Consider the following 26,062-nt stretch of genomic DNA (forward strand, 5'->3'; position numbering starts at 1 on the left):
ATTCCCCTCAGATAGGATATGCTCCCGGGCCCACCATGCAAAGCCTCACTCAGACTCTTGTTGGAGCCCTTTCTCTTCTGTCTTCCCCATCCACACAAATGCTACTGCCTTCTGGATCTTATCTGGATTTTACCATGTCTCTGACATCTTTGCCAGACCCTGACTCTCGCTAATACTTCTCTTTCTAGCACTTTCTAATAACATTTATTCTGATGCCAATCACATATTGCTCCTATGGTGAAAGAAAGAAAAAGAAAAGAAAGACATTTTCAAATTGGACAGTCTCAAAAGCCATTCAAAATATATTTGTGTTGCAACTCTTCTCCCTAGAACATTTGGCTCAACTGTAAACTCCGATCAGAACTACATATGGGTAATTTCTTAACATATAGCTTCCTATCAGGAAGTGAGTCACTGAAGGTCACAACAAAATTGGCACAATGACTCCAGAAGTCTCCCAATTTAATTGCTAGGGACAGATGGAAACACAATAAAAATATGACTAATTCAGCAGTGAGTTTAGAAAGCTATGTGTATGATACACCGACCTGCACAATGAGGCACTGTTTAAATAGAAGGGAAAGAGGCTTTTATCAGGTCTTAATTAGAACAATTATTAAACACATACTTATTGAGCACCCACTTTTTAGCCTGCAGTAGGATTACCCTTCAGTAATGGCCCTGAACGAGGGCTTCAGAGGTAAATCAGCGTGGGTCTCATTCCCTCATGGGGAGTTTACTCTTTTGCTCTATTCCCTAATTCCTGCAAGGGCAGAATGATCCAGAAGTCAAGAACCGGTCACCTGGGTCAGCTTTAAACACAAGTTCTGTCCCATCAAAGGCATGATGTGATCCCTTACGCAACAAGGAGGGGGAAACGTAGACTCTAATGAGACCAGATAACACTGGGATTTTCACTTGTCGAGATGCTTGTTCTTGACATTGCTCTGACTCTCCCGGGTCATAGCCTTCAGTTCAGTCCCCATGTCCATGCCCTGGACATTCCCCCTCTTACCTTCTTCCTGCCTCTCTAGCCAATTCAGGTTTCATTTCTGCCAAGCTCTCCCCAACCCCATGCCCTGCCCCTGCCTCTGCCTTGTCTCTCATTCTTTCTTGAGTCTAGAAGGCACTAGACACATCCAGTAGCAGGAGAGGCTATAGTTACTACCTTCTTTTCTTTCTATCAGGCTGTGAGTCACCACAGGTCACAACCAAATTGGGAACAATGATTCCAAAAGGCTCCCAATTTCATTGCCAGGGACTGACTGCTGTGGACTTCACCTGAGAGAATGAATGAGTTTGAGGAGCAGACTGTGACTGCTTTGACATAAAACTCTGTGTGGAATAGCCATTGGAACTGCCTGGGACACGGCCTCTAACACTTGTTTTCTGGAATAGCCGCTCTTGGGAGAATTACTTTCTGCAGACAACAGATCTTTTTTTTTTTTTAAATATTTTATTGATTTTTTGCAGAGAGGAAGGGAGAGGGATAGAGAGTTAGAAACATTGATGAGAGAGAAACATCGATCAGCTGCCTCCTGCACACCCCCAACTGGGGATGTGCCCGCAACCAAGGTACATGCCCTTGATTGGAATTGAACCCGGGACCTTTCAGTCCACAGGCCGACGCTCTATCCACTGAGCCAAACCGGTCAGGGCAAGACAACAGATCTTGATAAGGGATCATAGCGGCTCCTGCCTGGTCCAGACAGCTCTGGACACATCTGAAAAGATGTCACCTCTCTGGAAATGTGGGCAAAGCTGCCATAACCTTGGGTGAAAACCTGTGTAAAGATGTTTAAAAAGGAAAAAAAAACATAGAGCCCCAATCACCCATCCTGAGAATTTTCTGAAAGGCACCCTGGCCCACAGGGGTCAGCCAGGGCTGAGGCCCTCTATTAATTTAGGGGTGCTGCCAATGTGAGGTAATGGCCAGGTGTCGTGGGGAGAGAGACAGCCCTGGCTCTTGTGTGCAGAGCGGCCAGCTTTCTGCTCATTTTATCTCAGACGATAATTTCCTGGTTCCCTTCCAGTCAAGTTCAAATTGTTTTTTGTGTGTTTTTTTTTAAGTTTTCTCACCCCTCATCCTCTTCTGTCCCCAGGAACAAGGTCAGCAGGACCCAAAAGCTTCTTTTCCATTGTGAGAGAATGTGAGCCTCCAGTACCACCCAATGTGAACCCCTCGGTGAGTTTCCAGGTGACTTGCTATTGTTCTCACAAGTTAAGAAGGCTAAAGTATTTTTAAACACAATAAGAAGGCTAATGTATTGTTAAACACAAACAGAAAACCCTCCTCGATAAACCCCTGATCTGTTACCTGGATTTCTTTTTTTCTTATCTTATCTTTCCCTCTTTTTTCTTTTTCATTTTTGTCTCTTTTCTAAAATTTATTTTTCACGTGTTTGTGTGATGCCAAGCATTTTGATGTTGGTCTGCGGGACTGCCCCTCAGGGTAGTCCACAGGATTTAAAGTGGAAGTTCATTAAAACATGAAAGCTGTTTGCAACTGTGTTATCAGTGCGGGCAAGGTAGATTAAAAGTACCCTTTGAAGTGTACTGGGCGTTCATCTATAAATCACAAGTGTCTCACAGTCCAGATACCCAACAGGTGTGTCTAATGTACAGTTTAGGATTAAACAAATAGCATTAGTGTTTTTATTTCAAATATGGGGAGGAGAACAGTGATGAAAAAGGAATCCCGTATGACACAAGGTGTGACAGGCCAAGCCTTGGCCATCCCTGCCCATCCCTCCATCCTAGGTCCTTCTCCACCAATCTGCTTGGTTTTGTAATTCTAGGAAGTGGGTGCAGAGTCCAGGCCCATGGCATCCCAGGATCATCCCTGATCCTTGCTTCTTGAAGATCCCCCCTCGGTGCTGAAGAGGTGTCATTTGCATCGTCAGGCTGTTGCTGTTGGTGGAACCATGGGGCCACTGAGTCATGTCTGCCCACAGCTGCTGGCGTTTGCATCCCTGGGCACTGAGGTCTGAAACGCGACCCTGGCGAGGACCAGCCCAACCCCTTTGGAGGAAATGGCTGAGCAGCCTAAGCAGCAGCAGATGAAAACTTCCTTCCTCTTCATCCAGCTGCAGGCCCCCCCTGGCAGAGCTCTCCCCGCCCCGTCTCCAGCAGCGACAGCCTGGACCGCAGCCCCAAGGGGCCCAGAGGAGGGACACATTCTCCCAAGTCCCAGGACCGGCTTCTTGGCAGGCCAGGACCTCAGGCGCACACGGGGCTTGGCTGCTCCTCCCTCGCGGCTGCTGCAGAAGGAGGGCCGTGGGACAGAGCCACCAGCTGCTTTCAGTTGCTCTGCTCGGAAGCAGGAGAAGGAGGGAGAGGAAAAACCCCAGGATCTGGATGTAAGGAGGGGTGGCCTTTGTGGATCCGCACATTGCAGGCGTTCCCTGGCCCCGGCCTCCAGGAAAGTTGGCCGGCTCCAGCCCCTGTCATGCAGACCTCCTAGCCCAGATGCCACCATGAACGATGGAAGCAGCAGTCCCTCCCTGGGCCGGAAGCCTTGGCCAGTCATTACTGCTCCCCAGGACCCGTGGGGCGCAGAGCCTCAGGCTTGGAATGCTTTGGGAAACTCAATTCCACAGGCCACCCTGGCCCACGCTGCTGGCAGGGGTGAGAGGGCCTGGCTGAGGAGAGGGACTGCCACCGGCCAGGTAGCCCCGAAGAGCTGTAACGAGGACACAGGTACCACGGTGCGGGCAAGGAGGGCAATGCTCTACAGATACCGTCCGCCCGTTCAGACCAGCAAGAGCTACCCGGCCCCACCTACCGCTCTGCCTCTCAAGGTAAGAAAGCGTGTGTGGCTGAATTCCCCAGGCCCCAGCTGTTCCCACAGGAAGGGAGAGTGAACAGGGAGGACAGAAGTGCCCACAGGCTCCCAGTTCCGCACCTCGGCTCTCCCTCCACTCCCGATGGGCTACATCCGTACTGCCGGCCACGGTCTTCCCGGGCCTGGCCCTCCCCCTGTGCGCTGACACCTTCCCAGACACTAGCAACATTTTGTTTGCAAACAGAATGAGTAACGATTTCCCAAGGTTTCTGCCAAAGATAGAAGAAAATCCAGGCAGAGCAGTGCATACTTTGTAAGGGAGACCAGACGGAAAGACAGAGGAGGTGCCCAGGCATTTACTGAGCCCTCTTACACCCCAGCCATGGTGCTAGGTGTTGTCTTTCATCCCATTTATCCTCATAACTACCCTGAAAAATAGAGGCTTACATCCCCAATTTCAGATAAGGAAACTGAGAAGTGGCTCCGCAAAAATCCTCCCCTCCTTCCAAACAGGCAAGGCCAGAAAGGTCACTGGAGAATTAGGGGAGGTTTTGTGGAGGTCTCCAGAACTCAGCCACATCCTTGCCCTTCTAAGGCGCACTTCCAGCTCCCAGCCCCCCCCCCCCCAACCCCCCCCATCCCCCCATGGATGTGTAGCCCTGGACATGAGCCTCCTACCTTCCGTTTTCCTCTGGAAGGGAAAGGGTAATGCTGTGTGGTCTCCAGGGTCTCTTCAGCTCTATGCGCTCTGCCTGTGAACACGGCCATGCCTACTCTTTGTTATCAGCATCTGATTCTCTGACTCAACCTCCTCATCATGCTGATGCCTGAGCCCAGCCTGCCTTCTCCACCCAACTCAGGTGTACCGCTCCCAAAATAGGTGGACACACACAAAAATGATGCTTTTATTTTCTCTTTCCCAGTAGCACAGACATCCTTCTATACGTTGCACATCTCTAGGAGATGAGGGTGAGGGTGAGGAAAAGTGTGTGTGGGTTGGGTTGAGTATGTGGAAGTCGGTGAGGAGGGGACTCTCAGGCAAGTCACAGGAGAAATGGAGGGAATTCACAACATCAGAGAAGGGGCCTTCCTGGAGCTTGGAAATGCTGTTGTTTCACCTGGATTCCGTGGCTCTCTCCTACTTGCTTCTACAAACCCCCCTTCTTCCTCTTTCTCCTTTAAACAGGGAGCCAGTACAGCCACAGATAAGAATCAGAGAGAAAGAATGAGCCCAAGTTTTCTTCAGAAAGGAATTCTTGGAAGAAGAGAGACGCTAGCATGGTCCCTTAAGAAATAGTTTACATTCCACCCCAGATCTTGTATCTCTCATTTCCTACAGAGATTGAGGAGGAATGGCATACCCATGCGTCAGAGACCGGTCCCTGTCTGTGAGGTCACATGGTAGTTGTTTGTGTACTTTAAAGCTGCTCTGATGACTTGAAAACAGCATCTTCCCCTACTTTCCCTTCCTGCCATCCAAGTAGAAGCCAGAGCTTCAGAGCTGTTGCCATTTCTAGAGGGAGAGGTGTTTTGGGAGTTGGTTCAAGTGGATAGATTTCTGTCTTGTCTGCAGAAGTCTAATAGGCCCCCAGCCATCTAAAATAAGGATTGTGCCCTAGCTGGTTTATCTCAATGAATAGAGCATTGGCCCTCGGACTGAAGGGTCTCAGGTTTGATTCTGGTCAAGGGCACATACCTCGGTTGGAGGCTTGATTTCTGGCCCTGGTTGGGGTGTGTTGGGGAGGCAACCAATCAATATGTCTCTCTCACATCAAAGTTTCTCTCTGTGTGTCTGTTCTCCTCCCTTCCACTCTCTCTAAAAATCAATGGAAAAATATCCTCGGGTAAGGGCTAACAATAAATAAATAAATAAATAAATAAATAAATAAATAATTGTGAGATTCCTCGCTAAAAACGTAGAAACCCCAGGTTCAAGTCTAACCTTGAGCAACCCACCGGAGCTCCCAGTTTTTCCATCTGGAAAACCTGCCTCACAGTTGCTATGGAGATTTGCTATGGAGATCAAGTGTTGAGCAATTGAAAGGAACCTTCAGCAGCCCTGTCTTAAGGGAGAGAAGAGGAGAATAAAAATCAGTGGGACACCATGGATTTGATAGATTAGTGTATGAGAATTACCCAGCCCACTCTCATGTTTTGGAATTTAGCTTTATGAGTCACAGGAAAGTGGCAGAAGGTTCATGAAAAATGCCTTTTTGTCACTATGAATATGGAGGCCCTTAACTACCCATCGCATGACCTTTCACTTGATATACTCAGGAAGAAATGTGATCAATTATATTTATTAAAGTGAAACGTTGGAAGCAAAATCTGTTCCTACATGTGTATCATAGTATTGACACTTTCCTAGCAGGAAAATCTGAATCTTAAGTGTAACTTCTCTTCTCCACAAATGCTCCAAATGGCCAAGTGTACATTCTCACTTTTGAGACAAATGGGCTCCTTAGTGAAAAGTTGTCGACTTACATCCTTCCAAATATCATAATGAGTGATTGCCGTGGATTAAATCACTTGGTTTTTAATTTATACTATGACCGGGCTCTGGTAAAAACAACTACGGCGCTCTATGACCGACACAAGGCGTCCAAACCTCAAAACTGCGAGGACGTACGTTATCATCCCCATTCCATGGATGAGGGGACAGATGCTTGAAGATGGTCAGCAACTTGCTGAGACCTGAGACCAACGCTTGGCAGCTCAAGACTGAGTTCTTCAGCCTCCTCTCACTGTCTTCTGAGAGGGTGAGATTTCCTTGGAAGTCAACCCACCATTTCCTGGGCCTGGTGGTCTCTACTGCACTCCGACTTTCTCTGGTGGAGAGGCTGCGAGAAGGACCCTCAGGAGTTTCAGGTCTAAGGACCTGGCCTTGTGCGAACAAGCACTAGAAGCAGTGAAAGCCTGGGGTTGGAGGATGCGGAGCTCCAGCTCTGGTGATGCCCCCTGCGGGTTGCAACATTTCTGTGGCGAGTCTGTGAACCGGAACATGTTCCATGGTCTGGGGCCAGAGCCTGCCCTCATGATTTCTTGGACCCCACATTCTGCCACCTCTCAGTGGGAATGCCAGGAACTGACAACGTGTGACAAGTTTGGGACTGAAGATAAGAAGCCCATATGAAGACACAGATGCAACTCGAATGGGAGGGAAAAGCTTTCTCGTCAATCATTTTGGGACGTTTACAACTTTTTCTTTACTAGTCTTCATCTCTTACATACTTTATGTTTTGAAATAATAACAACTTTTGGTATGTAAATGACATTAGAAAATGCAGTAAAAATATTTTTTAAATTCCCTTCCAAATGCCATTTTCACAAACCCCACAAAATTTTCACATGTAGCTTTAAATTCCCAGGAAATTTTACGTCTCTGTTTTTGTCTTCCTTTTTCTCTTTCTCTCTCACCTGAAACACAATGAATTTTTTGAGTTTTCATCACCAGCTTCTAGGAGTGTTCAGGGTTTAGAAGACAGAGTTAGAGTGAGTAAGACAGATAGGAGTCCATGAGAGGCTTGGTGTGTGAAGGAGACAGGGATGGGTACATTATTCCTTAAGGCAGCGATTTTCAACCTTTTCCATCTCATGGCACACATAAACTAATTACTAAAATTCTGCTGCACAGTAAAAAGTATATTTTTTGCCAATCTGACAAAAAAGTAGGTATAATTCTGATTCATCCACACTGGACAACTATTGTTGTATTGGCTGTTGTCATTTTTTTATTTGATAATCTAAGAGACAAGAGGTCAGTGTCCTTGAATAAATAGTCAGGTATTGCATGTTTTAAAAATTCTTTCGACACACCAATGTGCCTCTTGCGGCTCACCAGTGGAAAATCCCTGCTTTAAGGTAATGATTAGAAATGCAATGTAGGTCTGTTTGCTTAAAAACAAGCCCTAACAGACTAGAGAAAATTGTTTTAACTCTGTGTCTTGGACCATTTTTTTTTAATATATTTTTTATTGACTAAGATATTACATATGTGTCCTTGTCCCCACGTTACCCTCTACCCCCCACCCCCCCCACCCCCGCTCATGCCCTCACCCCCCCGTTGTCCATGTCCATTGGTTAGGCCTATATGCTTGCATATAAGTCCTTTGGTTGATCTTTCCCCCTTACCCCCACCCTCCCCTACCTTCCCTCCAAGTCCCGACAGTTCAATCAATGCCTCTCCGTCTCTGGATCAGTCCTTGTTCATCAGCTTATGTTGTTCATTATATTCCACAAATGAGTGAGATCCTGTGGTATTTATCCGCTCTCAAGTTCCATCCATGCTGTGGCAAATGGTAAGAGTTCCTTTTTCTTCTTCCTCTTCTTAAAGAATACCTTTCAGCATTTCATATAATGCTGGTTTGGTGGTGATGAACTCCTTTAGCTTTTTCTTATCCGTGAAGCTCTTTATCTGACCTTCTATTCTGAATGATAGCTTTGCTGGATAAAGTAATCTTGGTTGCAGGTTCTTGCTATTCATCACTTTGAATATTTCTTGCCACTCTCTTCTGGCCTGCATGGTTTCTGTTGAGAAATCAGCTGACAGTCGTATGGGTACTCCCTTGTAGGTAACTGACTGTCTTTCTCTTGCTGCTTTTAAGATTCTCTCTTTATCTTTTGCTCTTGGCATTTTAATTATGATGTGTCTTGGTGTGGTCCTCCTTGGATTCCTTTTGTTTGGGGTTCTCTGCGCTTCCTGGACTTGTAAGTCCATTTCTTTCACCAGGTAGGGGAAGTTTTCTGTCATTATTTCTTCAAAAAGGTTTTCAATATCTTGCCCTCTCTCTCCTTCTGGTACCCCTATAATTCTGATGTTGGTACGCTTGAAGTTGTCCCAGAGGTTCCTTACACTATCTTCATATTTTTGGAATCTCTTTTATTTTTTATTTTTCGGTTGGGTATTTTTTGTTTCTTTGTATTTCAAATCTTTGACTTGATTCTTGGGATCCTCTTTTCTGCTGCTGGATCTCTGTAAATTATTCTTTATTTCAGTCAGTGTATGCTTAATTTCTAGTTGGTCCTTTTTCATGTCCTCCATGGTCTCCCTATACTTATTGAGGGATTCATTAAGTTTATCGGCGGTTTCCATAAAATTCTTGAAAAACCTTATAACCGTGGCCTTAAACTCTATATCCAATCGTTTGCTTTCCTCCATTTCTGCCATTTGTGACCTGTTTCTTTGTCTCCGCATTTTGGCAGCTTCCCTGTGTTGATAGAGTGGCCCTGTGCGCCAGGTGTCCTGTAGGGCCCAGTAGCTCAGCCTCCCCAGTTACCTGGGTGGACACTCTTGGTGCACTCTTGGTGCCTTGGTTGTTGTAGAATCACTGGGAGGAATTGACCTCCAGGCCAATTGGCTGTGAGAATCAGCTGTGTCTAAAGTGGGAGAACTTCTGTGCTGAAGACACCCTTCTGGGGCAAGACTTGCTTCAGTGGGGCTTTGGTGCTCACTGAGTCTGCTCCCTGAGTGCGTCCCTTATGGATCTGAGGAGTTGCAGTCTGGATGGACCCCCTCTGACCACTGGGTACAGTGGCTCCTGGATCTAAGGAGGTGCTAATTCAGCCTCTGCCTGAGGCCACACAGCAGGAGCCACGAAGAGGCTCAGCTGTGAAGCAATGCAAGCCGCTGCGGGGCCTTGGGCCTTCTCTTGGAAGTTCCAGGTCTGCCTGGTTCGGCTGCAGTTAGGTACATTCACATGCAAAAGCCTCTGCCGCAGCCTGGGTGGGGCGGGGTCTCAGGGAGTCAGAGGGCGGAGAAAGCGGCCATGGCCGATTCTCCGCCCGGAGTGGCGCGTCTCAGTGTTCCGGTAACGGCTGCAAGCACCTCTGAGGGAAAGCCGCCCTCAAGTTCGCTCGCTGCCGGACAGACCAGCTTCTCCCCGTATGAGACCTGGGTCCCCAGAGACTTCCCGGAACCGGAGTTCAGAGCTGTTGGGAGTTTGTGATTCAAAAAGACAGCCGCGTCCTCAGGCGCCACCCCCTTTCCTTGCGCGCGCGCGCGCCACCGTACCTCTGCACTTCACCTCCGCAGCACCTCTGGCTCTCAGCGTGCTTTTCTTTCCTTCTAGTTGTGGAATTTACACTCAGCCAGCCTTCCTGTTGTTCTGGATGATGTTTGCTCAGTCCTTTGCGGTAATTTTCAATTGTTGTGTGAGGCAATAATTTCCCGGTGTTTACCTATGCCGCCATCTTAGTTGCTTCTGTGTCTTGGATTATTTTGCCTTCAAATAAATCCAACATCTGAAATATAAGGCTGTAAAGTATAAGCCTGTTAAAATTTTCATACAAAGTTTTAATTTAGAGTAAAGGTCATGGGCACTGGGATTAAAGAGATAAAAATGAAGTCTGCTTCTGCCAACTAACTCGCAAAGTGGCCACTGGCAACTCCATCAGCAAAGCTAGGCTATCTTGTTTGTTCTCTGAGGTCTTTCCAGTTCTGACATTCTGTGATGACTATGAGTCTATGAATCCAGAAAGGAAATACAACTTTTAATGAGCCCGGCTGGTGTGGCTCAGTGGTTGAGTGTCAACCTAGGAACCAGGAAGTTACAGTTGGATTCTGGGTCAGAGCACATACCTGAGTTGCGGGCTCAGTCCTGATTAGGGGGCGTGCAGGAGGCAGCCAGTCAATGATTCTCTCTCATCATTGATGTTTCTCTCTCTCTCTCCCTCTCTCTCTCTCTCTCTCCCTCCACCTTCCTCTCTGAAATCAATAAAAAAAAAATTTTTTTTTAACTGTTTAATGAAATAAAAGTATCAATTTAATTTATCCACCTCAGGTTGTTTCTAAAGATTAATTATTTTGCCAAGTGACTTCACTATGAGGAAGCTACATACTGGATAGGGCAAAAGTAGGTTGTATTGTTATTTATTAATTATTATATTGTTTTCCATACAAACAACTGTAAACCAACTTCTGCCCCACCCTGTACAATGGGCCAAATCGCTCCGGCCGATCTTGGACTTCAGTGGGGAGCTAGGATGGTTCCATACCTAAATGCACAGTGCCTGGCACATAGCAGGCATTTAATAATTAGTTGAATAAATGAACAAATGAACTTTTGAAAAGATGATTAACATTCATTGAGATGAAAGAGGCAGTACCTTCTTTGACCAATAACACAAAATCCCCACCACAGAATTCTAGGGCCAGAATTTCAGGCTGTCTGTCTGCTAATGATTGGTACCTCCTCCTTTGACTGGATTCCAGTTGAATTAAATTCCGTTCTGGAGTTGAAGTTTGATCCCAGGTACACGTAACCCCCAGGAAGAGGTCATTTATCTTATTTAGGGTAAACACTTAATTATATAACCAAGCCTGTTTGACTTTTCAGGCCTGTCATAAGTTCAGAAACTGTTCTGCTCATAAAACAGCATTCTAGATAATTCTGTCTTTATATGAATCCTTCTTGGAGAGCAATTTAGAATTTTTAAATTGCAAGGCTTATCTTTATTTTACACTGCATTGGTTTGGGCCCAGATGTTTTGATTTACCACTTGAGTGAATAAAGCCTGAGACAGCAGGATGGGTTTCAGTTCCTTTTCATCCTGTGATTTGCCGTGGTGTTCCCATGACAATGTTCTCTCACTCTTTTTCTCTCCTTACCATTTTCTTGGATAGTCACACGCAGAAGTCTTCTGGATCCCTGAATAGATGCTACCCTCATGGAACTATATGCACCTCAGCATTCTTGAAGGGAAGAAGAGAGCAGAGAGCAAGCATGTGGGCCACTTTAAGTTGTGTGTCCTGTGCCATATAGAAAAGCAATTGGAGTGAGAGCTTGGACTTAGGACTTCTAGCCCTTCCTTTGATTCAAGTTAGCTAAGTAAGGGCAAGTCCTTTTATTCTGGATCTTAATTCCTCATCTGAGGTGTGAAAAGATTGGACTGTGGATTCCTCTCTCCTAGCTCCATGATTCTAAATTCCTGCCAATCCATTTGTGCCTGTATTTGTGAAAACTCAACTGAAACTATGGCTTTTAATGACAAATTTCTAAAAGTCCATCATATTTTGAAGTCACTGCTGGTGGGAAACTCTTCCTCCTCCAGTATCCAGAGGATAGATAAGAACTAGACTATATTTTAAAACATTTTATGTCAATATATACTCAATTTTCTAATCTTGGGTGTTAATTTTTATTTTTATTTTTTTACAAAATATTGGTAGCATTAGTCAAGTATTGAGTTTTGCCTGAGAGATTTGAGAGATTTGGACAAAAAGACTAAATTGAGTTTTTTATAACTATGCAAAAAGGAATTATGTTTTATTATTCTCCAATATTAAGAGGAAATGAATTGTCTTTAGTCTCAAGAATCAGTTATTCAGGGAAGGGAATATTGAAAATCAATTCCACTCAGGAATTAAGACCTCACTCAGCTAGTTTGAATCTGTTGCAACAGATTGCCTCAGTTTAACTTTGAAGTTTTGTACCCTTGAACAAAAGTGCCTTCTATCATTTGTAGATTTAGTTAGGAATCTTGGTAATATGTAGTAGAAGCCCTCAAGTCTACTTAACCCCAAATGAAGCGGATTCGTTAGAAGGAGAACACGTGTGTAAAGGGAAGGTCTTGCAGAACCCAAGGACAGAGATGCAAAAAGACCTCAGGACCAACTGGAATGAGGGCTCCAGAACACCAGATTTCTCTTTTCATTTCTACTCTCTATCACCCTCTGTCCTTCTCAGCAGTCTTCTTGGAACCATTCCTTCTCAGTGTGCACATCTGCTTCCTCCAGTCCCTGCTCCACAGGGAGGAATATGGCCGCTCGCAATTCCCAAATTTATATCTCCTCTCTTTAGACACAAGTCAACTAAGTCAACATAGGCACACTTCCCAATTCCCCTGAGAGGAGGCTCCTTGGTCCAGTGCAAGTTGGGTGCCCACCCAATCTATGGTGGGGGCCAGGGTTAGATGCAGCTCACATGTTTCTATCAGGTTTGCTGAGAGCCAGAGGGGGTTGTAACCATGTAAATCTTGGAAAGGGACAGTTTCTAGAAATGAATGGGATGTGGCGAGGAGGGGAGCAATTATGGGCAGCCAACCCAATAAATGACCAAAAACATTTTCAGAGAGGTGTCAACTAAAATGTATAAGATCATTGTTTTGTCTAAATGTCCTGTCTGAGTCCTCTCAGATTTTTGGGAAGCCAGTTTTTAATAGTCCTTGGGGAGATTTTTAAAAGGAGCATCCCTAAACTAAGCAATATAGCAGAATCAAATTAATACCTATGTGGTCTATAAATAGATTTGCTTCCAGAATCTGTTATTGGTTATGATATGGTAAATTTTCTCTTTCAAAGATTGTTTTCCTTGTAGATTTTTAAAGACCATAAATGCTACAAGACTTACACAAATGTGAGTCCTCCGGTGAAAGTGGGGTGCTATAGTAAACAGATTGCCATCTTGGACTCTGCATGCGATCTCTTCAACTTTATAGCAATGCGCTGGAACTCCTGACCCAGTATTGGAGGTCAGCACAACAGCAAAAAAGTAAAGATAAGCCACGTTTCTTGAACTGGTTTATACCGATTTCTTGAACTAAACCTTATCCACAAAGAACAAAATGTGGGCTAAAGAAAGAATGGTGCTCCGTGTGGTTAGCACTGCTGGGCTAGTGCGGGACGGGACTGCATTTTTAGGAAGCCCACTTTCCTTCTTTCTTCAGGCTCAGCAGCTGTGGCTCTCTTTTTTGGCTGCCCTTTGTGTTGTGCATATTTCCTGTGATTATATTTAGTCAATGTTAACTTTTTGGAATTTAACTTTCAATTTTCAGGATGTGTAATTTTTTTTTTTAATTAACCTTTCAATTACCAGGTCCAGATTACGCTCCCAGGCATTATTCAAGCATTTATCATTGGAAAATCCCATTTTATCTGCAAGGAGCTTGGGTTACTCTCCGTTGAGTGGTCAATCTGATGGTCTGATAAAGTAACAATCAAAATGTCACCCAACTTGTCCCATGCCATAAGCAGCGAGATTTCAGGAGAGTTTGTTTATATACATTCAGCCTTTTCCCATAAAGGATTTCAAGTACCCCACAGCTATAGCACAAATAATAACTTAAAATAATGGTAAAGGTTACTATAGTAGTGATAAGGAATCAGTTCTAAGAAATTATAAATCAGGGTTGAGGTGAAGAAAATAGCAGGACAAGATCAGGAGAAGAACCCCAAAGAACATGCCATAAAGGCCTACAGAGCTGGTGTGTTTCAAAGTCAAAGTAAGCCATGTACTTTCTAGCTCCCCAAGCTTAAAGTGCCATGATTAGTTAGCTACACAGTTCTAATTGTGAGAAGAGGAAGGGAGGCAAGGAAGGAGAGATGCAGGGAGGAAAGGAGAGAGAAAGAGGGATGAAAGGAAGGTAGGAAGGAAGAAAGGAAGGAAGGAAAGGAGTTCCTTTAACATGTGCCACAGGAATTAATTCTCTTTAAAAATGGAATTTTGCTTGCCCTTCAAAATAAGAATTAAAAATAACATAGTGGATAAAAACTTTTCTAAGGAGCAGTTAGCATTTGCTATTTCCCTGTTTCCTTAGACATATATAATATGATTTTCTTGATAATTTAAGTAATCACTATAATAGCGATACTGTTTGCTGTCAACTTTAGATCTGTAACACTATTTGCTTCTATACTTAATAAGCCCCCAAATACTCAGCTCTCTAACTTCTTTTTGCTTTTTAGTAATTTTTAGTTTTCTCCATGCCGGCCTCTCCTTTCTTGCTGCTATTAGCATGTTTACCTCTAATGTACTTCTTTTAATCCACCATAGGCCAGGAAACTAGACAACAAATTTGTTTAAATTGTAAGACAAACTTGTTAATTATGTAAAGGAAAAGTAAAAAGGGGTTAAGTGGCTCATCTAGCATAAAATCTCATGAGTTTTACAGTGGATTTTTTTAGCTTCTGATTTTGTGTGTTCAGAGATGATGCTTTTGACTATGACTATGGTCACATCCAGATGAAAAATGTTGCTGAACAAATAACTTCTGGGTTCATTCAGTCCAGAGATGTTTCTTAACCACCAGCTGTGTGGCAGGCACTGTTCTAGGCTCTAGGGAAACAGCAGTGAGTAGGACAGATGAAGTCCCTTCTGCTAGGAGCTGGAAATGATAAGCAAGTAAATAAAACATGGACATCAAACTTCAGATTGTGGCAAGTGCTTGGAAGGAAATAAAACAGGGAGGAGTGATGAGATGAGATGAATAGTTTATGTGACGAGAGAAGGCCTCATGGAGAAGGTGAATGACACTTGAATGACAGGCAATAGCCATCCATGATCAGGAAGGGAAAGGTTCCTGGAAGGAGTTAGCAGAAGAGTCCCATGTACCTGTGGGATTATCAGCATAAATTATTGGAAAAGTCAGGGCCATAGGTAGGGACAGATCACATAGGGCCTCATTCTCAGATAAGGAGTGTGAATTTTATTCTAAGTACAATGGGGAGCCTTTGGAAAGTTTTAAGCACTAGAGAAACACAGAAATTAAGGGAAGAGTGGATGCATTTATGATCCACTTCCCTTTATTCTGCAGATTAAAGGATTTACTATCCCTCCCTCCCACTTCCTAATCTTGTTGAAGAAACTTGAGGCACACCACTTAAATCCTCTGAACAATAGGGAGCTCTAATTTTTTCCCCTGAAGTTCTTCAGTTTTGAACTACAGGTATGATAAAGTCATGAAGGATTAAGACAGGTGAAGGAGGGAGAAAACTCCAGTTACTCAAGGATTAAAGATTTCCTCCAAATGAATCTTTATTCTAATGATAGGTGATAGAGAAGATCCTTCTGATATTTAGAGCCTCAAAAAGTATCATTTGTTGCAGTGTATAATGTTTAGAAATTAAATAGGAAAACTATTGTTTATCACTACAAAATGCATTACAACACATTTTCCCTCTCGGGAGCACGCCCATGCCTTTCTTCCCTCACAGGTGCGTATCACCTCAACTCTAAGGCCCCCGTGAGACTTGCAACCAGGGAAGCAATGGGCCCCAGCAGCTCATCCCAGGCTAACCCTCTGAATCTGACTTCAAGGCCCCTTTTCTCTGACTTTCCAGTGAGCCAAAGCAGCCCCACCTAGGCTCTCTCCTGTTGCTTTTTCTATCCTAACTAAGCCCTTCCTTGTTGCACTGCCTCAGATTTAAAAAATGTCTTCTCAAAGTCAAAAACAATGACAACAAAACCAACATGCATTACATAACATAGGTGCTCCATAAGCATTTCTTACCTTTGAGATCACCTATGGCAAAACTGCTCTAAATGACTTTCCTTTTCACTAATTCCTTCAGTTCTTTCCTCACACCCCTTAGCTCCTCCATTTCACATTTGTAAGGCATTGAACTGTGAGGCCGCCAGGCTGGTCACTTGTCAAGCAAGGGGTGGTTTGGCACTGTTGGCAACAACCCAAAGCAGAATAAAATTTCAAGCTATTTTGGGGGTTATAAATAGTGGTGTTTTATGAAAATATATTTCTCTTGTGGCTTAGACTAATGTTTAGGGAGTTCTTGGGTGGGCCTGTGGCCAAGGAATTAGAGTAAAATTTCTCTTTGGCTGAGCTTGTTGGCCTAGTTTTCTAGATCTACTCTGTGAATAATTCCTGTGAGTGATGTCCCCTCAACAGTGATAACTATTCTCCTAATGAATCAGCTTACTCCATGCTTAAACAACCTACGAAATAAATGTTTTCAACTTAAATAAATCATTCCTACTTTTCATGCCATTTTTCAAAAGCTAATGGCAAAATCCATTCTCTTCCTTAGTCTGTTTTAGTAAGTGAACTTTTTCTTATGGTTCTCTGCAAATTGCCCGTCCACTGCCTTTTTATGCCGTTTGTGAACCACTTATGGCTGGCTGCTTTCTGCGCATTTATTGCATTGTCTTGTTGTTTGTAGCCTCTGAAGCCCTCCGGCGGAAAAAAAAGCATTACATAAATCCAATTAGAAGGAGTTGCAGGAAGTATAATATTGACTATGTAAGTTACTTTAAGCATCATTAAAAGAATATATTAAATGTTTCTGTAGGTCCTTTACAAAGCACAAAAAAGATGGAAGGTCCATTCCCTGGTTTCTACAAGCTTGAAGTCTAAGGCAGGCAAACATTTAGGCAAAGAGGCAGTTTTAGACATATACAAGGAATATCAGCAGAATAAGGACAATGTTTACCTCTTGTGTAATAATCAGAGTAGGCCTACAATGGGGTGATGGCTGAATAGGAAAGTTGTGCAAGTTACTATCTGTGCATCCTAATATGAGAAGTCACCATCTCTGTTCCATTTAGTTAGGGGGAGATTTGTAATGGGATGGGCTTCAGAGGCCATGAGTGAAGGAAGGAAATCTTGGTGGCTTAATAGAATGTAAAAAGGGTTTCATTTTGGGGTTTCTCTTGCATTCAGGAGTGAATTATATAATTCATTATAAAGGAACAGAACAACTATGTGATCATATATACATAGAGCGAGTGCTTTCCAAACTGAAAATTAAGATTCTAGCTTAAAATATATATATACATTTTATTCAAAAGTATAAAAAATTTTTTAAAGAGTAAACTACACTTATTAGAAAGAATAAAATATCATAAAAGTCATATATTTTAGCAAAAACAGAGAGCATCATTTAATACAATTTTGGAGAATTTGAAATCAGGCCCAGAAAATCTTTACGGAGAGTGCCAGGTCTGTGCATTAGAGAGTAGCATTCTACTAGATCTAGAAGGTTTTCCCTTATCCTGAGAGATTTCCTTTCTCAGGTGGCAGGTGAGGATGGCAATTGAATAAAGCCACACTGTGAGGCGTTGCTAAGAGACAACAGAAACACAGGACTGGTTCCTGGAGGCTTGATCAAAGTCAGCAAATCTGAAGCTATTTCCTGGTCAGAGTGTGCAGGGAGGTGGGGAGCAGAGGTTGGGCTTGGGATGTTTCTTTGAATGAGGCTCCTTGTGCAAGGATTGAAACCTTGCCGTGGCACAGGAAGAATCCTGCTTTTTGGACAGTAAATCAAAGCAGGTGATCCAGGTTGGGAGCAAGTAGAGTGTGACCTTGAACAAAAATGAGGTATAGTAATTTGTGACACGCTAACAATACATCAATTCACAACAGTAATTATGTTAGGTAGGACAAGATGTCTCAGGGTCTGGGCAGTTCTTACCAAATGCTATTCTTGCTGAATGTTGAAATGTAGCACAGTATTTTGCAGACACAGCTGTAAACAAGATGGGCTTGACAGGAACCCAACTGGATAAGTGTAGACAAACTGCAAAGAAGAAATCAACATGTAATTAACCAAATCCTATATAATAAAAGCCTAATATGCAAATTGACCAAACAGCAGAACGACCAGTCACTATGACATGCACTGACCACCAGGAGGCAGGTGCTCAACGCAGAAGCTGCCCCTAGTGGTCAGTGTGCTCCCTCAGGGGGAGTACTACTCAGCCAGAAGCTGAGTTCACTGCTGGAGAGCACAGCAGCGCTAAGGACCCCTTGGGTGATGTCCGACTGCTGGCTTAGGTCCGCTCCCCGCAGATGGACATCCCCCAAGAGGTCCCGGACTGCAAGAGGGCGCAGGCCAGTCTGAGAGACTCTCCTCCCCCCCACCCTCCCCCAACCCCTGTGCACACATGTCATGTACCGGGCCTCTAGTAATGTATATAAGCAATGACTAAGCCTTCCTTCCAGGAGACAGAACTTTGCATGTGAATCCGCTGCCTCCTTTACTTGCTGTAAGTAAATAAAACTACCTAACAACAACCGCATCTCATTCTTGAATTGAGTGCTCCAAGCGATGAAGCCCTTGAATTCGGTAACAGCAATGTATAGATTGGCTTTCCTGCCTCTTTTCCTCCCAGACAACATGATTGTTAATCTTAGGCCTCTTCTCATAAAGACCTGCCAATGAATCTATAACATTAATTTCCCTCCCTTTGCAGGCTTGTCTGGCCTGTGCTGCAGGTGGAAGAGTCTTTGTCTGATGCAAAAATGGGTTCCTATTTATTAAGAACAGGGAAAAGACAAAATAAGTTATTCATGAACTATGCAGCAGGTATCAAAAGCCATCAACACTCTCAGAGAAAGAGCCATTTTATTATTTGTAACAAAATCACACTAAATTCTAGCCCCAAACTCCCATCCTGCTGGACTAGCAAGGAACTCAGTCTCAGATATTCTCAGGGTTCTCTGTCCACTAAAGTTGGGCCAAGGGTCAAGAAATTTCCATGAGATGAGAGCACTCGTGAATTCCTGAATTCACCTGCTCCTTCAGCACATGTCAGCACAGCACCGTGTCTAAGAGCACAGGCCCCGGAGCCAGACTCCAGGTGTGAGTCCTGGCTCTGCCTGCCCCTTCCCGGCTGGGCAGCCTTAGGTAGGTTACTTAATCTCTCTGTTCCTCAGTTTCCTCCTCTGTAAAACTAGAGGTTGGATGAGTACGTACCTGATAGAAAATAAGGATTACGTGAGTTCTAATAGGTAACCAACTTGGAACTATGCCTGGCACAGACTATGCAGTGGCTGGGGAAGCGTCCTGCTTTGATCATCAGTTCTCCATCCCCCTTAACCTTTGCCAAACTGCCTCCCATCCTAGGCTGTGAGCTCTCTGATAGCCCCACTGAGTCTGGCGTCTGGATGCCCTGTGTGCTTCAGGAAGAGTAACACCTGAGAAGTATACACGTTAGGAGTGCAGGAGAGGCGGCCAAGGGTCTTCTCTCTTCTCTCTACCCGAGGAGAGGTGACGTTTTCTTACCCTCTCCATCTCCAAATATGAAGACAAAAGTTCCTATTTTCTTTGTTTGATCATAAATTCTGTGTTATATATGCCTAATATCTGAATTTTCTATGAATTCATTATCCACTACAGTGCAGAGCTGATGGGACCTTGAAGAAAATAAAATGATTGAATCTTCAGGAAAACAGAAGAGGGCCCTCTGTTGTTGGAAGAGTAAAGACATGTGCTCCAGGGTCCTAGGCAAGTTAGAAAGTGGGAGGCAGGACTATGGAAGCCTGGAAAGTCCTGGCTAACTGAAAGCCATTTTATAAGCACACCCACCCTTCCCTTAATTTCTGCCACTCTCCTGCTTGAAACTTCCTCCAGGGCACTGCCTCTGAGCAGCCTCCAGGATTCACTTTCTACCCCTTTCCAGGCTCAAGCCAACATTCTCCTCTCCCCGGACACTTGTAGTGTCTTCTAACAGAAGGGAAATGTCTAGAGGGGACTTGTGCTCTTTTTTCTTTTTAAATATATTTTTATTGATTTCAGAGAGGAAGGGAGAGGGAGAAAGGGATAGAAACATCAGTGATGAGAGAGAATCATTGATCAGCTGCTTCCTGCACACCCCCTACTGGGGATCAAGCCTGCAACATGGGAATGTGCCCTTGACCAGAGTCCAACCTGGGACCCTTCAGTCCACAGGCCGAAGCTTTAGCCACTGAGTCAAACCGGCTAGGGTGGGACCTTGCACTCTTGACTCATAGCCTCCCCAAGGCACAGCAAAGGGCTTAGCTAAAGGGAGGGAAGCTGAAAAAAATCAGGAGAAAAGCTTCAAGTTCATGTTAATAAATGTGGAGAGGTTTCCAATTATTACACTACAATCTACAAATAAAACACCAAGACCAGGTCTGCCTAGCCTAAGTAAAGGAGTTAGAGAAAATTTGATTTTACAAAAATGTATTGATAAACTATATTGGGTGTCTGGATTCAAGTTTGCTTGGTTCATTCCAGTCTCTGTGTCATCTTTTTTTTGGGGGGGGGGGTATGTGGGGGATACTTTATTTGCACTTTTTTCTCCTTTACTGGAAGGTGGGATCCACTTCTGCATAGACTTGCACATAATGGGGCATAATTTGTTGAATTTTGCAGAAGTACAGTTTCTGTCCAAGCATTTCTGTTGAGTCTGGTTGGCTGCCCCCCTCTTCCAAATCTCCTATTCCCTTTCCCTTCCCTTCCCCCATAGGAAGAATGAAGCTTTGTTCTTAAGTTATTTCAAGCAAACTAAGCCCTGTGGAAACTGCTTCACTCTGTTTTTATAGGCCAGTAGATCCCACAGCATGTGGAAGATTTATCATTCGTATTACACTGAAAAGCTCCCCTGTGTAATTCTTTGAACTGTTGTAAAGATTTAATGACATTTGCATTCAAGCCGCTGAAAGTAAATAAAATTATGGTGCTGGATGGCTATTCTCCTGTTGAGTTTAGATAGTTTTAAACAACTTGCTCTATGTTCGCTTGGCATTAACTCAGGGTGTGTGCAGAGTCCCCATCAGAACTGTGGGCTGAATGTGATGGAAACGTCGATATCTCTATAGAATTACGAAGCCTAACAAGGCTTTGGGTGAGGGGACTCCAAGGGCAGTGACAGGAGATGGTGGGAAGGGCTTCCTGGAACGCTCAGCTGTACAGACCAGCCCTTGAGGAGGAAGCAGAGGTGCCCAGAAGTAAGCACCGCATTGTTCTCACAGTCGTAGCGAACCCCACTCCAGATGGTCTGTATGTCACTGAGCCAGGCACTTTGCCCGTCTTCCATGTCAGCTCTTTGTCCCAACCCCACTTGCTATCAAGAAGGGAGATTAAAGTGAGAATTAAAGACTATCTGAGTCTAACTCTGTTTAAAAGAAGGCCCCTAACCTCAGCTCCCCCCTCCCCCATCAACTCTGCTATTAAGTACCCCATTGGGCCACCCACTCTGCTCAGGTGCTGTGGGGGCTCTGGCAGGTAACACTCCTATGCAGGCTGCAGTGCAGCCCAAATCAGAGGACTGGGCAGTCAGTCCTGCAGTTCTAATATGTGGGCCTGAAACATGAAGGGATGAACTTAATTGAACCTGTGGGCATGTGGAAGACCGTTCTCTACTACATCAGCAACAGCATTTCCTCTGTGCCTACCTGATGTGGGGACTTTCCTGCAGACTCCGGGTGCTGCATGTTGGCAAGCTAAAGGGAGAGAGAGATCCGCAGTCAGCACAAAGGACAGAATGCACAGGCAGATGCCAGGAGTGTTTCTCCACGCTGGCCAGAAAACGGGGCTGCGTTTGATAAGCCCGCAGTCACCCAGCTGGCTCCAATGGGGGGACCTGAATCATGCAGAGGCACTGCTGGGGGTCTCTCGGGAGCAGCCCCTGCCTATTTTGCCTGGCCTTGCTGTGGGTCACTTCAGTTCATAAGACAACAGCACCCGTCCTGAGCCTTGCGTGCCCGCCCCCCCTTGCTGGGGCTCATGAAACTGTAGGGAAGACTCTGTCTGGCCCATCAGACTGTAGTCCCACCTTCTAGTTCTATTTGCCCATTTTTGTGGGATTTCCTATCCTTTCACAGGCTATTTGACTTATGCCCAGGAAAGTTACAGTTCAGACTTTGAAGCCCATAGATCACATGGTTAAAGTCCTAGGGCTTTTCTCGTGTCCTTTCTGTGGGAGGCATTCGGAGAATGCGGTGACTCTTGGTACAGTGACAACTTTCAGTTTCCCTATCTCTGAAATGAAGCTGTGGATGAGATGACTCTGGAGTTTCTTCCAGCTCTCATATTCTCTGAGCCTCTGAGATAAAATAAGAGTTATGAACACACTGTAAAGCACAAGAGGGTAAGAAAACCTTAGGTAAGCACTACTGTCATTATGATTATTAGGTTTTCCTCTGAATTATAGAAAAAAACTAACGCTTAGCACAATACCAATTTCTCTCAATTCATAGCTCCTGGAAATTGACCCATTTTGAGAAATGATAATTGAATATATGTCCAAAGAACTCATCAGTCTTAGAGATTGAACAATGAACTTTCACTCATTTAATAAATATCCATTTTCGGGCTCTGTGCTAAACACTAGTGATATTTAAAAATATAAATAAATAAAAGACAGGCCTGTTCTTGGAGTGTGTATAATCTAGCTGAGAAGACAAACACTGAATAAGTAATTAATAGTATGATGAGTGCCCAGCCGGTGTGGCTCAGTGGTCAAACATCGACCTATGAACCAGGAAGTCATGGTTCAATTGCTGGTCAGGGCACATCGTGGGTTGCAGGCTCCATCCCCATGTGAGGTGTGCAGGAGGCAGCCGATCAATGATTCTCTCTCATTATTGATGTTTCTATCGCTCTCTCCCTCTCCCTTCCTCTCTGAAATCAATAAAAATATATTTTAAGAAATTAAATAAATAAAAGGATGATGAGTGTCACAAGGAAGGTCAAGATACTATAGAACTGTGTAATGGGGATATCTAGCCTGGTATAAATTGGAAGGAAAAGCATCTTTTTTTTTTTTTTAATATGTTTTATTGATTTTTTACAGAGAGGAAGGGAGAGAGATAGAGAGTTAGAAACATCGATCAGCTGCCTCCTGCACTTCTCCTACTGGGGATGTGCCCGCAACCAAGGTACATGCCCTTGACTGGAATCGAACCTGGGACCTTTCAGTCCGCAGGCCGATGCTCTATCCACTGAGCCAAACCGGCTTCGGCAGGAAAAGTATCTTGTCAGGAGTAACAGCTAACACTTGCTGAGCACTTATCTGTCATCATGTTATGTGCATTATTTCATTTAATCTTCACAAGAACCCCAGCAGGTAGGATCTGTCACTGTTTCTGCTTACAGACAAAAGAAGTCAAGCACAGAGGTGAAAAACATGGTGGAGGTTCACAGCTGGTTGTAGATAACACCTGGATAGGAGTGCAAGTAGCTGTGCCCCAGGCTCTCCACTGACTCTGGGGTAGAAGGGAAGCGGAACAAGCCCACAGACAAAGCAGGGCGAAATGGACTGTGTGAAATTACGCTGGAAGAAAGCCTCAGTTGGTTGCACATGAACTTGGAAGGGAGTTTTCTTGTTGCCCCTCTGTTCGTTAGGTAGTAGTATATTCGTGAAAAGAAAACTAGCTGCTTCCGAAGTCGGAACAGGGAGATGGGATGGTTTATATGCAGTCAGAGGTATCAGGGTTTGTGAGAAGTAAAACATCCTTAAAGTAAAATTTTCTCAAAATGAATCTATATATAATCTAATTTTCTAATAAGCCTTGAATAATAAAATTCTATAAGGACTTTAGTGAAATTCCAGCTTGTGTCTATCAGGCGGCAATTATAGTAGATGTTCATTGTTTTAATCATAGAATAATCCTCGCTGAGTCACAAAGGCATTGATTCTAACAAGTGCTTTTTCTCAATTCTTGGAATTACATGTTTAGGGGGAAAGTAAGGAAAATAAGTGAATATAATGGTGGGAGGGAGGAATGTTATTCCTGACATTTAAGCTGAGCTCTGAAAGGTTTAATTTGAACATGTCTTGGTTAGGGATGACATAACATTTAGGAGATGGACAGCATTTAGATTCTTTCAGTATTATTAGAAGCGTTCCACCCTAACTTCAAAAGAAGCAATTTAAGCATGCCCATGTGCAATATTATTTTATCTAGATGTACACCAAAAGCATCCTTTATTATTGAAAATGACATGCTATTCCGGCTTAATGAACTAGAATTCAGCTACCTGGAGTTTTCAATTCACTTGAATTTATGTTTGCGTTGTATCTCAAGTTTAAGGGAAATGGTCACATTATATTTAAGACTAAGGACTGCCGTGCTACCTGTGTACCTTAGGCCAGGAGTCTGTGCACTTCGGTTCTGCTACACTCGGGGGTGGGGCGGGGGGGGTATAGGGGGTAACGTGGGGATAAGGACACATATGTAATATCTTAATCAATAAAAAATATATATAAAAAAAATTTAAAAAAATAAAGTGGGGAAAAAAAATAAAGACTTATTTTTTCCCTGTATTCAGACTATACTATTTTATCTACAGAGAAATAGGAAAATCTTGCAGAGTCAATAGAATTGTTAGCTCTGATTTTAGCAAAGTTTAAATAAACTGCTAGATAGAAATTAGTGCTGTTTTTCCTCTGCCTTTTTAAACTAATTCTGAATTCTTCGTCTCACTGTCTCACACATGCCTTCTAATTGATTTCTTTGTTTTTTGCTGAATACCTTTTAGCAGATTCACTTTTGCATAGCTAATAGACTTTTTTCTTGACTGATTTTGAATGGTTCTGAATTTCTTTGGTTTTGGTTTGTTTTTATTTTTTGCATTTGGAGCAAAATAGATTTAATCAAATAGATAGTACTTCTTCAAAAATTTGATTTTTCAAATGTGGGTCATAATGTATGTATATACTAACAGCTATGTGAAATACACATTAATCTATCTGATTGGTCAATATGGATTTTGATGTAATACCTTCCAAAAAAGTGGACTTCAGGTAGTAAAACAACTTTTAAAATTTTTATTTAAAAAAGTATGTATTTTAAAGAATATTTGTATAATGATGTAAAATTTATCACCGTAACCATTTCTAAGTGTACAGTAAGGAGTGCTAAATAAATTCACATTGGTGTGCAAAAAATGAAATAGTGAATGTTTGTATATACTTATAGAAAATGACATCAGTTTGTCATTTATTTATAATTCTAAAGATTCCTTTTTAATCATTTAAGTAGAAAATATTAGAAACTGAACATATGTTATTATATGCAACAAAAATTGGGCAGATGATGTGCTGAAGCTGGAGAAACAGTGGTAGACTGCTGCTTGTCACTGCATGACTTGGCAAGTCACTTTACTTTTCTAAGCCTCAGTTTCCTGATCTACAAAATGGGGAGTGGACCTATGATCACTCATTGGCTATAAGGATCCTGAACTTACAGGCCTCATTTTACTCACCTTTCTCTCCCAACTTCCAATAGAGTAAGAGGAACACTGAAGTGAGTGAGGGTCAGCGTATGACTTTAAGTTCAATTAACTGACCCCAATTCTATAATTCAAGGGGTCCACTGAGTCAATAATAAATAGCATTTTTTTCAGTTGCCCACTTATAGAGATACAAGGTTGAATATTTATATAATCGATGAATTCATTTGTGCCCTAAATATGGGAGGTGCAATGAAGGAATTGAGAGAAGTGTCAGAAATGGTGAATGTCCTCCAGGAGTTTACAGGCCCCTTGGGAAGACTCTTAAAGGGCAAGTGAGGCATTTACACAAGCAAATATAAGTAGACGTGGAGAATTTTACCCAGGATAGATAGAGGAAAGTTGTCAACAGTTTGGGGAGAAGATGGAAGGGAGAGGAGTAGAAAATAAGATGTAAGAAGGGGAACATTCTAAGATGGGTTAGCCATGTGTGTAATGTCTGGGAAATGATGTCTTTGACTGAATAATTTAACAAATTCACCAGCAAACAAGCAAAATAGCAATACCTATCTACTGATTCAGGCACAGTATTTGTAATCTAACATACTTGTCAGCTGAGTCATTTTGTT

General features: G+C 43.4%; 1 protein-coding gene and 1 long non-coding RNA gene across 4 annotated transcripts in view; one reads left to right on the plus strand and one right to left on the minus strand.

Moving 5' to 3' along the window:
* The first annotated feature begins 3,017 nt into the window (after positions 1-3,017).
* PSD3 (pleckstrin and Sec7 domain containing 3) overlaps positions 3,018-26,062 on the plus strand; it is a 430,527-nt gene continuing 407,482 nt past the window's right edge. For all 3 annotated transcript variants that reach the window (XM_036298486.1, XM_036298485.1, XM_036298487.1), the window contains exon 1: positions 3,018-3,800. In XM_036298486.1, the coding sequence (XP_036154379.1) occupies positions 3,033-3,800 (768 nt within the window). In that variant the 5' untranslated portion in view covers positions 3,018-3,032. The remainder of the gene's footprint in view (positions 3,801-26,062) is intronic.
* Positions 17,398-22,165, minus strand: LOC118650256. Its single transcript, XR_004965921.1, has 4 exons — positions 22,033-22,165; positions 21,653-21,700; positions 17,925-18,029; positions 17,398-17,814 (listed from the first exon to the last, which is right to left on the minus strand). It is a non-coding gene; the product is annotated as an uncharacterized LOC118650256 (long non-coding RNA).

This window comes from Myotis myotis, unplaced genomic scaffold (genome assembly GCF_014108235.1).
Source record: "Myotis myotis isolate mMyoMyo1 unplaced genomic scaffold, mMyoMyo1.p scaffold_m19_p_3, whole genome shotgun sequence".
Classification (NCBI taxonomy): Eukaryota; Metazoa; Chordata; class Mammalia; order Chiroptera; family Vespertilionidae; genus Myotis; species Myotis myotis.